Genomic DNA, 15,707 nt, shown 5'->3' on the forward strand with positions numbered 1-15,707 from the left:
AATGAGGCTTAAACAAATACAAAGGCATAATAAATGAAGTAATTTGAAAACAGAAATTAGATTTTTATCAAATCATCTTTTTCTGATATAAAAATAAAGAGTTTAAGTGTAATTAAAACGGGCGATTTTGGAAGGTGGGACAAACTATTTCTACATCACAGCATTGCGGATCCCAACTTAATCAAAGCCTGCGTTCCTGCAAGTGAGTTAGAATACAGCACATTTCTTATTGCGCAGCAGTTTTCAGAAAAGAAATGCTGCATAACCCAGTAAACATGTTCCATTGAACCCTTGTCAGTAAATTGCATATTGTTGCAGCTAAAGAAAAACTGTTCAGCTGCATGTTTTTACCAACACAACAGAAAACAGGCCACATCCTCTTCTCTTAAAACACAGCAGATTTTGACGAATACATATGGTGAATTCCACAAAGAGGCAAGGCCTGCCATAGTTACGAAACACTAAATGAAGGAAGGGTTTGTAACATCTGGGTTTCACCTTACACTGTCCTCAGGGTTGGGTTGTTCTTTATAAAACATACGCTCAGCTGCTGCTTATATCCCATTCCTCACTCCTCATCTGATCTCTTCGCAACCTCAGCAGGTGAAATTCTTCTTGAATACTTTTTTTTTTTACAAACTTTAATAGGCATAAACATTTATGACAGTAACATCTTAATTTATTTGTTATGAAAAGTACAGAATGTACCAAATGCATGTGCTTGTTGTTTTTAGACAGATTCTTGCATCTTTAAAAGAGATAAACACTGAAAAAGTTTGCTTTCAAAAAAGGATTAAATAATTTTGTATGCTTAAATTGTGCAAAACTGATGCAATGCAATTTTTAAGTGTTACTTAATGAGCCCTATTAGAATAGAATGAGGGGGTGTTGGAGATGAGTTCAGTGAGTTTTTTGCCACTCGCTCAAAGGAGGGACAGATTGTTCCCATCAAGCAGACTCACTTTACGCTTTACGACGCGTGACTTCCAGATTTCTCTTCCTTTACTGTTGGTTATTTTTATATACTTTTTTTTTTTTCCCTATGTTTAGTAGAATAACTTCTTAATTTTAGCAGTTTTAATGTTTTTTCTTTTTTTCCTTTTTCCTTTGATTGCAAGACTTTTTATAGGTGTTGGATGCCAATATAAACTTGCTCTGCATCTACATGCATAGAATTAGTAAAAAAAAAAATAAAAATAAAAAATCCAGAACAACAATGAGGAGGCTTTCTTCAAAATTTAAATATGTTGTTTTATCATTCAAATTAGCTTTCAATATTTATGAATTTAGTTAAATGTTTTGAGGATCTTGCCAAAAGCATCTCACAATAGATCCTCTGTAGTTTCTTCTCTTGGTGCAGACAACCTGGCTACGCCTTCCCTTTTTTGTAGATGTACCTATTTAACCTGTGTAACTGGGTCATGTTTGCACAAGAGTTGGCCAATATCCATTTCCAGCATTCATTGGCTTTCTAAGAACAAATAAATTGCAGGTACAGGTGATATTATCTCCTGCCTTGACAGGCCTGTGAGGTATAATTACTGTATGGTATTTTTTTTTTACTTAAAGACCAGAATATTAACTTGACAATGTTTTTGTTGCAAATCATCCTACCTGCAAAGTGGCCTCCAGTCTGAGTAGGCTGCAACTTTTCCAGCTGAAGATGTATCCATGATCTCCATGAATCTTGGTCTTCATATTGTCTGGTTGGCCTTTTTTCCCCTTGTTCCAATGCACTAAACTCCCACTGCCTTACAAAGTTGCAATCTATAGTAGAACTCTACTTTTCTGAGAGTTTTCCAACAAGGGTTTAGCCTTAGTTATGAGATGAGTTATAAGATATGCATGGATGATACACAGAGGAAGATTGGTCACATCTGATCTCTTTTCATTTAGTCCACTGTTGTTCTCTTTCTTCTTTGTACCTTTTAAGTTCCCTCCACCAGCATGTGTTTCTTTAATTGTTTACACCTGTAATTGACAATCATTGCTGTATTTTATTGACCAAAAGATGACACTGTAGAGAGGAAACAAGAAGCAACAGGAGGTACTTGGCAACAAAAAAAGAAATGGAACTCACTAAGCAAATGTGCAGAAGACTTAGTAATTGTATTTCAACAGTTTGATGCAAATTTTAACTTAAATATTGTTCAAATCAAATTACTGATTCGCATTTCAACTCTACACGCCAATCTGGAGATTCCTCATATGAAACTTGGACTAAAAAAAAATTTGATTTAAATTTGCTTTCCTGAACAATTTTTAACATGAAGTCATCAAACTATGCAGATAAAAAGTTCCCCTTTCTGTCAGTCATGCAGAAATGCATTAAATATGGACATTTTCAACTTTTCAGAAGGAGGATTAACTTAGGGTCTCAATTTGAATATGAGGTTCAATAAAATCAAAATTTCAGTGAACATTTTCAGTTAAATTTGTAAGTGAACAGTTGCAATATTTAAGTGCAAAGGTACACATTTTTATAAATTTTTCATTAAAGAAATATATATAATATTGGTATAATATATAATATTGTTTTCCTGATCTTGAATAACAGTTACTTTCAATAAAAGTTTGAAGTTCTTATTTTGACCTGGAAAAATCCACTAAATAGATCCTCACAGTCAGATGTTCTGACATAAACTGTGTAACTTAAAGGTAGTAAGTAATCAAAAGGTGCATAAAAAATGTATGGTTGACTCACAAGGTAAAGCTGCTAATGGCTGCATTTTTAAAACTCTTGGTCAGTAATCTGTCATTTTCGTGTCATTTAATCAATTCTATGCATATTTTCTTTTTTGTTTTCCAAACAGCCCATTTTTTTTACTGCAGGATGAAGAAGCTGATTCTCGACGTTGACATCGGAGTTGATGATGCTCAGGCCCTCATGATTGCCGTCACTGCTCCAGATGTAGAGATTCTGGGGATCACCTGCTGCCACGGCAACACTTCTTTGGACAATGTCCTCAAGAACACCCTGCGTGTCCTGCAAGTCTGCAACCGGCTGGATGTAAGTCAGTTCCCTTGTGTGGGTTTATTCACAATACTGGATATTTTGCTTACAGACGCTCTGTTTCACAGATTCCAGTCTATAAGGGTTTCTCAAGGCCTCTGCTGGCCAGCAAACAGCATGCGTCTGATTACCACGGGAAAGATGGATTGGGGGACGTTCCAGATCCAGATGCTCCAGGTCTGGATCTGCTGAAGAAGAAGAAAGCTGCACAGGCGATGCTTAAAATTGCAAGGGAAAACCCTGGAGAGGTAGGAAAGAATGTTTCTAAAAGACAAACAATTATATGCCCGCTATGAAGGAAGGAAAATAATATTCTGAATAAGACAAAGCTCTGACAACTTGATAAAATTATGTTATAAAAACATTTTTTTGAGTCTAAACTTTTCCATCTCCTCAAAAATCTATGACATAAACAACTAGATTTTTAATGTAGAAATGTAAAGTGAGACGTGTTACAAGCCACACAAACATAGGTACAATAATTCAAAAACATAGGTACAATAATTCAACAACATTGAAACCCCTCAGAGGAATAAGCAAATACAGTTATTGCAAAGAAAAAAAAAAAAGCTGGCTGTTCGAAGAGTGCTTTATAAATGTAACAGGAAAATTAGGTGGAAGAAAAACAGAGATAGGAGCATGAACCTTGAGATAAATATGAAGCAAAGACTATTCAATTATTGTCAGTTTTAAGTAAAATTCATGATTTTTCATGACAGTAAAATCATTTTTGGTCAACAAAAGGAGCAGAAGACATCTCAAATTTTAATCACTCTGTAATGCAATTGGAGCTGAAATAGAAAAACATTTCTATAACATTCTGAGTCATACAGCTGTCATTTTCCAAAAAAAAAGGCATTTTTATTCAAAACGGATATTATTCGCTGCTAAAAGAATAAATGTAAATCAATCACAGAGAAAGGGTTTTCTGTTTAGCGGGAAGGCAGCAAGATTTACAGTTGGCAGAGTTAATTAGCAGTAGCGCTGACACGAAGCTGCTTTAAATAGGAGAACAGAAAATTATGCTTTCTTCCTCATTATTGACCCAATCATAGAACAAAATCTATCTTAGATCTCATCTTTATGACTTACTGTTCATAATTGCAAGAAAGTTTATTTTTTGCTTTTTAAAGCAAACGCTCAGCTTATAAAATCTACTCATACAAGCATATTTATAATAAATGAAGTGTATTACTCTGGTATTACTGTCTTTCAGGTGACTCTTGTGGCTACTGCACCGCTAACTAACCTTGCAGTGGCTGTTCAGTTGGACCCTTCCTTTCCAAAAAAACTGAAGGCCCTCTACATCATGGGAGGAAACACTGATTGTGGGTGGATTTACTTTTTATTCAGGCTGTAGTGTTTTTTGTTTTTTATTCCAATGATTAAAGTGATATTGTTGACGTTTTCCTGTCTGCTGTGTATGTGTTTGTAGCTCGGGGTAACACCACCGTGTGTGGCGAGTTCAACTTTGTGGCAGACCCTGAAGCGGCTTACATCGTGTTGGACCGCTACACCTGTCCCACCTACATCGCTGCGTGGGAGTTCTGCTGCAGGAGCAGTATCTCATGGGTGAGGACTAAATAGCAAACAGAACAAGACGTACAGGCTTCACTGATCATTGTTAATACACATATTGATAAAATATCTCAAATGTTTTTTACCAGATGCTCACTGCTCTTTTTGGAGTTTAAGGGGGTTTAACTGGCAAGAATTTTCACTTTGGGATGAGGGAGGAATAAAACAAATAAAAAACAAAAAACAAAGATCTGATCCCTTAGTGATGCTTAAAAACATCAGAAGTGTGGAAGAAAAACTTAACCTTGTGGACAATCTCCATCAACATTAAACAAACGCATTAACTTGTTCTAGAACCAAATCTGGTGGTTTTTAGTTGCTTTTCTGGTCTCATGTCTCTGTATGTTAATATCAGATGCCAGAAATCTGCAGGGTATTGGCCAATCAGATGCGACTTAAGAAAACATGCAGCCAGTTCATTAAAAAAAAACAAAATGATTCCTATTTTTAATTTAATAGAAATTATATTATGTTTCAAGCTGAGTATTACCGTTTTTGAGACTTATTCCCTGATATTTTCTGTTTATTTTTTTTTATATTAGCAAACAGACAGCAATTCATAAAACTTCGGGGCCTTAGAGACGTCCAGATATTTTGGGATGATTGGCAAATATATCTTAAGGGCTTTGTCGAAAGCATTAAATGGTGATTTTAAAAATGTCTGCATTGGTTTAATATTTGAAAAAAAAAATACTATAAGCTATGCAATTAATTATGGGGTTCAATTTGATTATTTCTAGATTCATTAACTTATTTCCTGAGTAAATTCTTCTTCTTTAGACATAATAAATGTTTTCTCCTCCCCTGTATGTGTTGTACTGTAGTTCCTATTACCTGCCATATTTCCTATTTTATAGCCACTTTATAGAGAATGTGCATAAATTTTAGCTTTTAAAAGAGCAAACCATGCTAGATGTGTATAACCAGTATGGCTTCCACCAAACAGCAACAATAAATAAAAAATATTTCATATAATTACTTATATTGTCTTAAAAGTGTCCAAGAAGGAAATAAATTCTGCTACCGTTTAACAACAGCGCCATTGGGATTTAATTCTTGGTAAGTGGTCGTTATCTGAGCCTCTGAGAGCACAAACATTTTTTTTATCAGTTAAAATATACTTCAACAGATTTTGTTTCTTTGTCCCATTTAGATTTACAGTACCTACAAAATGTCTCTACCTACTGGAAAACATTAAGAACTAAAATTCTGAAAGGAAGCATTTCAAAAAGAGGAAATGAGGAACATTTAAAACTAGATATCAATTTGCAGCAGTAGTGGATCTAGTGCAATGAAAGCTTAAAAGAGAGAAAGCTTAAAAGAAAGAAAAATGAATCAAAAACACACAACCTGACCTAACAATAGCTATTTGTGTCAAAATAAAGATTATAAAAAAAATAACATTTAAATAACAGCATTAAGTAAAATGTTTGAAAGCTAAAAATTAGCGTATTGTACTCTGACGTAGAAAAGTTTCAATGTAATCAAATATGAATTTTTCTTACATTTTACCTTTCAGTCTTTCTGGGACGAGTGGCTGTCTACAAATACAAAGAAGGCTGCCTTCATCAAGAAGATATCAACTCTTTCAATGAAGGTAAGTTCATAATCTAATGTATTTTTACTCCTAGAAAAATTTCCAGCCTCTTAATGTTTTGTAAAACATGCACCAAGACTCCGGTTTACGATGTGTGCAGAAAGCTCGTTCAGCAGAGTACCAGAAGGAAGTCGTAGCTGGAAAAGGCTTCAATCCGTGTGACGTCTTTGCGCTTGCTGCTGCGGTTGATGATGGATTCATAACTGAGAGTGAAGAGGTGAGCTTTCTTTATTGTCAATAGCGTCAGCTTGAAGGCGGAGTTCAGTTTAAAAGTGCTTTCTCCCACAGGTGGCAGTGACAGTAGAACTGGATGGGAGAAACACCCGAGGCATGATGGTAATGGACTACATGGAGCAACTGAAGAAGGACCACAAGGCTGTCATCATTAAGAGTGTTGACTTGGAGAAGCTGAAGAAAATGTTGTTTAGAGCAGTACAATAGAAATATTACCATTTGGCATGTTCATCGTGATAAGTATTACCTGAATGGAAATAAAATGGGCATCAACACATAAAGAGCTTTGATATAGCTTTATTTCTTTGTTTTTCTTTCAAAGTACACTTTAATACCTAATTCTGTGTCAACCTGTGTTGAAGTTAAGACCACAGAAACCAAGACCAAGGAGTACAGAGACAAGACCAAGACCTAAAGAGGCCGACACCATGACAAGGCCAAGACCTTTAGAGATTGAGACTAGGTCATGACCTTAAGAGATCAAAAAGGTCTACATCTTTAGAGGCCAAGGCTGAGACAAGGCCAAGACCTTTAGAGGCCGAAACTAAGACCGTTAAAGGGAAAAAAAACAGAGACAAGGCCAAGACCTAAAGAGGCCAAGACAAAGCAAGGCCAAGGCCTTTAGAGACCAAGACAAGGTGGAGATCTTTAAAGACCAAAAAGGGGTTGACTTTTAGAGCCTGAGACCAAGACAAGGTCAAGACCATCAGAGGCCGAGACAAGGCCAAGATCTTTAGAGGCTGAAACCAAGACCAGGACCTTTAGAAGAAAAAATAAAAACAGAGGCAAGTCCAGGACCTAGAGAGGCCGAGCCCAGAACAAGGCCAAGAACTCTAGAGACAGAGACAAGGTCAAGTCCTTTAGAGACCAACAAGGCTAGAACTTTAGAGCCCGAGAACAAGACAGGGTCAAGACATGGCCGAGGCCTTTAGAGACCGAGACAAGGTCAAGACCTATAGAGACAAATAAGGGCTAGACCTTTAGAGCCCGAGACCAAGTCAAGGTTAATACCTTTAGAGGTTGAGACGGAGACAAGACCAAGACCTTTAGAGGCCAAGACAAGACCAAGACCTTTAGAGACCACCAAGGGCAAGACCTTTAGAGGCTGAGACAGAGACAAGGCTAAGACCTTCAGAGACAGAGACAAGGCCAAGACCTTTAGAGACAGAGACAAGGCCAAGACCTTTGGAGGTCTCTGAAGGTCTTGGCCTTATCTCGGTACTCCTTGGTCTTGGTTGGTGTGGTCTTCACTACAACACTAACAAAACCCTTCATTGAAAGTACTTTGGAATGTACACTTTAAGGAGAAAAATAAACAAAAGACAACTGAATCCCATTTGTCTCCACTTAAAGAACAAGAAGATTTTAAACAACTAAAAGTCAACAGTCGTTTCTTTCAATAGACGGTTTTGGTTGTTAGGTCACAACCTGTGAATTAGAAGTAACTCAAAAACAAGGAGGGCATTGACAAAAGGCGCATCTGAATTTTTTTCCTTTTTCCTCCCGGATAATCCAACCACATCACTGTCCATTGGCTGGAGCTCAACAGAAGAGCTGACAGGACCTCAGGGAACCAGCTCAGCATCAATCAGGCCAGAGTCCAAGTTCTCCAAGTCAGCCAGATGTCCTTCTCAACCACATTCGGCTTGAAACAGATTCTTCATCACACAGATGAAAGTGGAAGTCTTTTTATTTTTGTGTTCAAGTCTGCGCCGGAGCCAGCTAGCATCCGATTTCAAATTAAAAAGCCTCCTATTTGACTCTGTATTTATAAAACCAGCAGAGGCCGTAGGTGAAGTTCCAGCCCAGAGATAAAGAGAGGATGTAGATGAGGCCGAGCAGAGCGAAGGGGTAGAGGAGCACCACGGTGTTCGTCAGGAAGGGTAGAGCTGAAATTACCGAAAGACAACTGTTAAACTTTACTGTCCTGAAACTGAACTAATGATCAGTTTAACCCTTTATGGAGGGGTGATGCTAATTGGCTTTAGAAAATTTCCAGTCTAAATACAGCAAAGATGGTTTATACATTATACAATTGTTGGTTAATATCCAAGCCTCTGGCACTTAGGATACCATAAAATGGGATTTTTATATAATTTAGCATTTGGTAGTGTGACCAAAACATGATCCATGTAAGAGCAAGGATACACTTTGTGGAATTCAGCTGATAACCTACATCTGAATTAGGTTGTAAAATAATTTATTGATGTATTGATGTCTTTTACAACTGAAGAATAGACCATTTCTGACCAAAGGTTCCCAAACTTATTTGGGATTTTTAGTTGGAAGCTTTTTAGTTTCACCAGTCAACAAGGAATAGAGATGAGTAAAATTAGTCATATTTATAATTGCAATTAGGGGTGGGCGATATATAGAATATACTCGATGTAGCTTGAGTTTTCCCACGCATGATATTTAAAACGACTATCGCGACCATTGAGTAGAAATCGCATGACGACATTAAGCCATCTGCATCTATTTCAGTGAGAGTTTAATTTTTCCCACATGCCTTTAATGCATCATAAACCCCTCCTCCAAACAGGATTATTTTATCGCACAATACAGCAACCGGCAAACGAATAATGGTGACAGCATATGTTTCAAATAACAATATATGGCAGTGGTTTGGATTTCATGCCGAGGACGTCGAGCAAAAGGCGCCAATTTGTATGACGTCCCGCAAAAACTATTGCTGCAAATGGTAGCAGTACAAATTTATTCCACCACCTAAAAAGTAATCTGCTGCAAAATGAAGAATGTTGTAAACTCCACATGTCAGCTTCTCCCCGCACACCAATTAAAACATTAAACAAATCAGCTGTGAAGCCGATGACGTTGGCCTCGTCGTTTGAAAAAGCGATCCCATATGAGAGAAAAAGGAAGAGATGGAGGGGAATCACAGACGCTATTTATTGCGATATTTAAATGAGTTTTCTAAACTTGGCAATGTTCTGAATTTTACAACTATTTGTGCTTATTTAAAATTCCCAGCAGGTAAAGATCAATGCAAATAGTTTGGGGATTCTCCGATAACGCTCCAATTTTTGGACTTCCAATTTTGTTTTTGTAATTTGAGGTACATTTTTTTCCATTCCTTTTTTTTTATTATGCACAAAGGTCCTTTTTTATCTTGCATTTTATTTAGTATTGGGTTTTTGCTTGGTTTCCTGTTCGGTTGCTGGGCAGAAATGTTTTAAATTTGGAACCAAAAGTTTGAATGATTATATCAGAGCAATTTTATGCACTCAATTGTTTTTTTAACAATATAGTAATATATATAGTGTATAGAGATATAGCAACAGCACGATATAGAATTTCTTCATATTGCCCAGCCCTAATTGAAAAATGAGACTAGAAAAGTACCTTTTAAATGTGTTTATTTCTATAATCCAAAAATTAATCTAATAAAACTTAAAGAAAACGGTCATGATGAATTAATGATTAATATTATAATTTCACACAATGATAAAACATTGGTAAATTAAACAATGAGTTAAAAACTCCTTGGAACGTTGGGTGAATTAAAGCAACGGTTGTCAAGAAAACTAATGTTTTGATTGCATCTCTAATACTTATTTGTTATTACAAAATAAAAGGTAATTGGAAAGGCGCAGCAAAGTATACAGTAGTGATGGGGGCAAGTGCATGTGTCAAGCTCCAACATCAAAACCCTTTGATAATGATTGAACTTTATTGATCTTAAATTGAGGAAATTAAACCCTGCATTTAATCAATCTCCCTGGGAAGCAGTGGGCCGCCACTGTGAGGTGCCCTGGGAGCAATCAGGGGTTAAGGGTCTTGCTCAGGAACTCAGAGTGGAGGAGGTGGGGATCGAACCAGATACTTGCAACCTTCGCAGAGCACAAGCGCACTGCTCTAACCCACTAGGCCAACACTCCCCTCATCTTATATATGTTATACGTTTGTCAGTGTTGGTATCATTGCAGGAAACTGCAATTAACTGTAAGTAATGTAAATTCATATGTTTACAGTATTACTGTTGCTTACCTTTATCACGGTTGCACTTAAAAAAAAATGTCCTGAGAGCTGTACTGAACAAAATGTATTTTTGTATACACTCTGTGTGTACAAAATTACAATAAAGTCTGTCTAAGTCTCTAAGTCAGTAGCTGCTTCGAACTGACCGACAACGCAAAGCTTCTACCAAAAAAAGAAAAATCGTTGATCTTTTGTTGTTCATCATCAAATTAATCAACAAATATGGAGCAGCCTCAAGGCAAAGAGAAGTTTCAGTCGAGTGGGATAATTTTTATCTCATGTTTGTTTTAATTTTCTTGTTGTGTCATCTTGTTCCTCTCAGTTATCACTCAACATATCTGAATCCAAACTCAGACTCCAATACTCTGTATGCTGTTCTCACCGTAGTTATTATTTTATATTAATAAAGAAATCCTAGTTCACAAACATCCTTATTCACTATTTTTCTTTTTAGCTTTTTTATTGTATTTACACTGTCACAAGTACAGAGCAACAAAATGAACTCTCTGCATTTAACCTATCCCTTTGGGAAAAGGTGGGCTGCCATTGTTCGACGCTCAGGAAACAGTGTGGGGTTAAGGGTCTTGCTCAGGGTCCCAGAGTATCAGTCCATGGGGATCGAACCAGGCACTTGCAACCTTCTCAGAGCGCAAGCACGCTCCTCTAACCACTAGGCCAACACTTCCCTATGCTTCCTACTTTCACTTAAATTTTCCCGTTGTATGTTTATGGATGCATCTAAAACATATTTTCAACTCAAACTACATGATATTCAATATATGTGAAATAATACAATATCATAGGTCATCAAATCAGTGTCAGTTTAGTCTGTCAAAGAGGCTGCCTGTAGTGATTTTAAATGTCCAGCAGGTGTCAGTATTCAGTGACACAGAATCAATACAGTTTGCAAATATGTTGAAACGCTTCATGATGCCTCATGAATCCATCACTACTGTATTTAGCTTAATTTGAAACATTTGAATAATTAAAGACTAATTTTTCAAATACATGTTATAGATCCATTTCTAATTTGAAATGCTATGATGATAAATAAGTAATGCTAAAGGTTTGTATGAGTAAAAGAGCATTAATAGTTAACATACTTTGAAATGTTTTTGTTCCCTAGATGCCTCGCATCACTAATTAGCTTCATACATAAATTTACACTAGTTATAAGTTTAATGTTAAAATGAATAACTATTCTATTTAATCCAACACCTGATTTACAGCAATAACAAAAATTATACATTATTTTTTAAATAAATGCTGGGTATAATTTCGGGCATTAAGGGTTAATGTGGCACACACAAATGCATGATATCTAAACCTGTTATTGACATTTAACTCTCTCCTTTACACCCTTTAAAATAAGATGATGCAACAACATTTATGCAGAAAAACAAAAAAAACATTTGTTTCCTGCAAGTCAGGAAAAAAAAAAACAGGGCAGATAAGACTCACCGTTGTAACCCAGGAAGGTTATGTAGAGGTAATAACTGATGGCAATGAGCCACAAAGTGTTTCCAACAAAGTAACCCACGAACCAATCTGAGTTTATTACCACAACATCTGTGGGGAAAAAAAACACACACATTACTGCATGAAGCGTTTTGTTTGCAGGCCTAAAACGTGCAAAATACTTACGGTTGATAAAGAAAAGCTGCAGAAAATGCAGGATGACCAGAAGTGGGTAGAAAGCATTTAGATGAACATCGAATGCATAGCCCCACTCGACGTCAAAGTTTTTGCTTGGGTGTTTCAGCAGGTATTTGTTGCTGATAACCCTGGATAAGAAAATCAAAGAAAAATATATATTAATTTAAAAATTGTCAATCTGTCACTCGTTCATTTTGGTATCTTTATCAACAGTGTAACTCACCACATGAGGGTTGATATGAGCAGACCAACACCTATGCAGTCAACAAAGACCACCCACAGCAGCAGTTTCAGGGTATCCACTACCCCCATGTCCAGAACAAGACCAAAGCCTATCGTTGAGACTGAAAAGCAAAAGAAAGCAACACATTAAAATGCTACAAAGAGCTAACTTATCCCATTTTTTGTAGTTTTAACTCAAAAATCGGAAACAGCAAGTTTTAGCTTACCACACAGCCAGATGCTGAGAAGGACCAGAAATGCAGGATCATCTCTGGCCCACTGGTCCTTGGTCTGTTTCCTGTAGTGGAAGTTGCGGTAGACCCTCTGCGGCGACGTGAACAGGTAAAGCATCTGCCAGATGGCGAACTCAAAATCCATATGTCTGAAATGGAGCAGTCGCCGCAGGTATTTGTAGCGCTTGGCGCCTGCTGTGTGACGTGCAGCGTCCCTGTCGCTCGGGTCGCCGTTAATGTGTGGCAGGGTGGTCGGCAGCATGGTGCCTGAATTTAAATCAAAACATATTATATGAGTAAAGTTTTCAGTTGACATGTGGTTTAAAAGTTATCTACAAACACCTCCTTCTTGTTTTTAATACTTAAATACTGATTGGTAATTTTTTATTTATTACTGAGCTTCATTGCTGGACTCTATTTTTCAATCCAAGAAACTTTTTTGACAAAATTTTATTCCTAATCTGAATGATCACCCTAGTTCAGAGTAAGGAGTACAACAATACAATACATCTACGCTGATGATACACAACTTATAATGTTTGTGTCACCACTAAGGTTTTTTAAAATTATCAATACTCAAATGCTGGGTGCAAATACTAACAGTAATTTGCTGTGGTATTGATAATAAACACAAGCGTTGTTTTCATATTTTTTGTTAATTTCCGATTATTTTCACATTAAAAGAATAATGCCTCAAATAACCTTAACATTTTGTCTAATTTTGTTATGCACATTTTGCCAGTTTTAAGTGTAAAATGTTAGTATCAACTCTTGACAACCGTAGTCACCACATGACTTTAATTCTTTAAAGCAAGGGTATTCAACCTGCAGCTCTGGAGCCACAAGTTTGGACCCTTAAAAGGCTATTTATAGTGGCTTATATAGATATAAGGAACCAACTAATGCAGTATAATTAAAAAATACCATTCTTAGAAGCTTATGTGTTTTAAGAATATTTGATAAATTATCACTAAAGAAAGTGACACTAAAATAACCAGAAACATGTTTTTAGCATTGTTTTTCTTGCCATTGGCTCAGATTTTTATTATGTTTTTTCACATAAAATATCCTATCAAAGAAAATTCTTGTTCAATCTTTATGAAACATTTTAATGTTTTTCCTTACCTTAAAGCTAAAAAATATAAATAAACCATTTTAAGATATTAGATATTTAACAAAAACAACAAGTTGTGTTTTATTAAAAGGTTATATATTATTTGCAGCTTTAAATGACTTTCACTAACAGGACCCTGGGCAAAATGACTCTTTTAATTTTTAAAGGTTGGAGCGATTCACCATAAAGGGTTTGGATAAGTGTGTCATAGCATTCGAACGTTAAACCCAAAAATAATTTAGAGAAGACAGAAGTAATTTTTTTGGGCCCTAAAAGACAAAAGACAGGAAAGAGACCAAAAATACAATAAGATGCAGAAAGAAAAACTATGCAGGTTTAAGATCTTGGACCTAAATTATAATTCTAGATAAAGTAATTATTAAAAGTGTTTTGCAAGAGAATATTCCTGTGAAAAATGGACACTTAGCTTTTATTTTTAGTAGTTTAGCCCCTTTTTTACTCATACTCAGTCAGCACAGTACTGGTTGCATTTCCTTTGACTCACTGATTACTAAAGAGACAAATTTTGGGGGGATTTTGCACATTGGGATCACAGGATTTATTTCAGAGACACTTAATAGTATTGTTTTGTGTTTTAACTGAAAATGAATGAGTGTGCACCTAATCGACTGACCTAGGTTGTTATTAATTTACAACTAGATTACTATGGCATTTATCACTCCTTAAAGGGAAAATAGCAAGATTTAAGTAGCTGTAGTTTACTAAAAATGTCTTTGCATGAATCCTGACTAAAATGATAAACTCCTGATATACCTGATATGAAATGCATCAAATCATATTGGGCCTAAATATAGCTGTGTTCGGCTTATCAGGTCGCAATCATCTAGATCCCATCAGAGACCTGTTTACCATTTAAGGTCACATATAACTTTCATGGTTAACTTTAATTATGGAATGTCATGCTAAACATTTGATTAAAATGCATTTAAATTGTTTATCGTTTTAAAATAAATCTGAAATGTATTTATTGCTTTTTTTACTTTGAATCGTCTTGCTGCTTTTTGCCATAAAAATATAAATACCTGGTACTTGTAGTAATATGTAAACAGGAAAACAGGGAGGTAATGTAAGCTAAAACTGCTACATGTACTGTACTTTAAAAAAAAAACTGAAAATAAACATGTATGGTGTTTGCAACACATATATTCATTGTTCACATCAAATACCGTCGAGAACAACCCATTAAATGTCGCATTTTGTTTTTATTTCACCTTGTTTTCTCAAAAACACTAGCTAGTTAGCATGTTGCTAAAAACTCTAAAAGTTGGAGAGGCTCTGTCTTAGTTTTGTTCGAGACAGGGCCAACTCTAACAGTTAACTGAATAAAAATAAATGTTTTGTAAACAAATTATTACCTGATATTGTTTGAATCCCTCTCGAAACAGAACAGCTTTGCCTTTCGTCTCTGTAACTGTTAGTAAAACGCTTCCTGGATTGTCGCGAAAGTGCACACGTAGAAACTTCCGGTAACTTCCCGCGATGCTTAATGGGAAAAGTAGTCCAAAAACCCTGGTTGCTAAAGGGCGAAAATAGAGATATGTAATAAAAACTATTACGTGGCCATCTGCGTGGGGTCAGACGTGTCAAAAATACTCACAATATTTATTTCAGTTGAAGTACAGATTCATTTTATAAGAAAAGACAGCTAAAAGCAAAATTACCGACTGAACTTCTTTACCAAAGTAAAAGTAAAAAGGTAGAGTACATTGTAAAATGAAGTTATTGCCTTAAAACAACTTTATTCTACTGTATTATTTAAAAACATAAATGCGCAACCATTTTTTATTATCTTTTGTTGATCGTTTTGGTAGAGAGAAAATCAAAAATAATTTTTTCTAGTTTTGTTCTGAATTAAAATTTAGGTAACAATAATATAGATTGAAATGAATAGTAGTGCTGCATAAGCAGATTATTGCTTTAAGAGATCAAATAATCACAGGATTTAAATTGCAAATATAATTGAAATAGAAACTCAATATGTACATTGAAAATATAATAAATGAGGAATGGATGGGAAATCCTTGAATCTAAGAATAAAAT

At 35.8% G+C, this 15,707-nt stretch overlaps 2 protein-coding genes across 2 annotated transcripts; one reads left to right on the top strand and one right to left on the bottom strand.

Annotated features, from left to right (window-relative positions):
• Positions 1 to 475: 475 nt before the first annotated feature.
• LOC107092229 (inosine-uridine preferring nucleoside hydrolase-like) lies at positions 476 to 6,657 on the top strand. Its single transcript, XM_015386566.1, has 8 exons — positions 476 to 603; positions 2,814 to 3,010; positions 3,082 to 3,261; positions 4,230 to 4,341; positions 4,449 to 4,585; positions 6,111 to 6,188; positions 6,289 to 6,405; positions 6,477 to 6,657. Exons 2-8 carry the CDS (start codon positions 2,834 to 2,836, stop codon positions 6,627 to 6,629), a joined length of 954 nt encoding a protein of 317 aa, XP_015242052.1. The 5' UTR covers positions 476 to 603; positions 2,814 to 2,833; the 3' UTR covers positions 6,630 to 6,657.
• A 22-nt stretch (positions 6,658 to 6,679) lies between these two features.
• On the bottom strand, positions 6,680 to 15,130 carry unc50 (unc-50 homolog (C. elegans)). The gene is made up of 6 exons (XM_015386567.1): positions 15,023 to 15,130; positions 12,527 to 12,799; positions 12,301 to 12,421; positions 12,066 to 12,205; positions 11,883 to 11,990; positions 6,680 to 8,311 (listed from the first exon to the last, which is right to left on the bottom strand). Exons 2-6 carry the CDS (start codon positions 12,792 to 12,794, stop codon positions 8,175 to 8,177), a joined length of 774 nt encoding a protein of 257 aa, XP_015242053.1. The 5' UTR covers positions 12,795 to 12,799; positions 15,023 to 15,130; the 3' UTR covers positions 6,680 to 8,174.
• Positions 15,131 to 15,707: the final 577 nt, after the last annotated feature.

This window comes from Cyprinodon variegatus, unplaced genomic scaffold (assembly GCF_000732505.1).
Source record: "Cyprinodon variegatus isolate N-32 unplaced genomic scaffold, C_variegatus-1.0 Scaffold371, whole genome shotgun sequence".
Taxonomy (NCBI): domain Eukaryota; kingdom Metazoa; phylum Chordata; class Actinopteri; order Cyprinodontiformes; family Cyprinodontidae; genus Cyprinodon; species Cyprinodon variegatus.

What these genes read in the sequence shown, in the direction of transcription:
- unc50 (XM_015386567.1), bottom strand. Translation starts at nt 12,794, where the DNA reads ATGCTGCCGACCACCCTGCCACACATTAACGGCGACCCGAGCGACAGG. An exon ending in GCAGCTTTTCTTTATCAACC is followed by an intron (nt 11,991 to 12,065) that starts GTAAGTATTTTG and finishes TTTTCCCCACAG; the next exon opens with ATGTTGTGGTAATAAACTCA. An exon ending in AACCTTCCTGGGTTACAACG is followed by an intron (nt 8,312 to 11,882) that starts GTGAGTCTTATC and finishes CGGTAATTTCAG; the next exon opens with CTCTACCCTTCCTGACGAAC.
- LOC107092229 (XM_015386566.1), top strand. Translation starts at nt 2,834, where the DNA reads ATGAAGAAGCTGATTCTCGACGTTGACATCGGAGTTGATGATGCTCAG. An exon ending in TATCAACTCTTTCAATGAAG is followed by an intron (nt 6,189 to 6,288) that starts GTAAGTTCATAA and finishes CGATGTGTGCAG; the next exon opens with AAAGCTCGTTCAGCAGAGTA. An exon ending in TCATAACTGAGAGTGAAGAG is followed by an intron (nt 6,406 to 6,476) that starts GTGAGCTTTCTT and finishes TTTCTCCCACAG; the next exon opens with GTGGCAGTGACAGTAGAACT.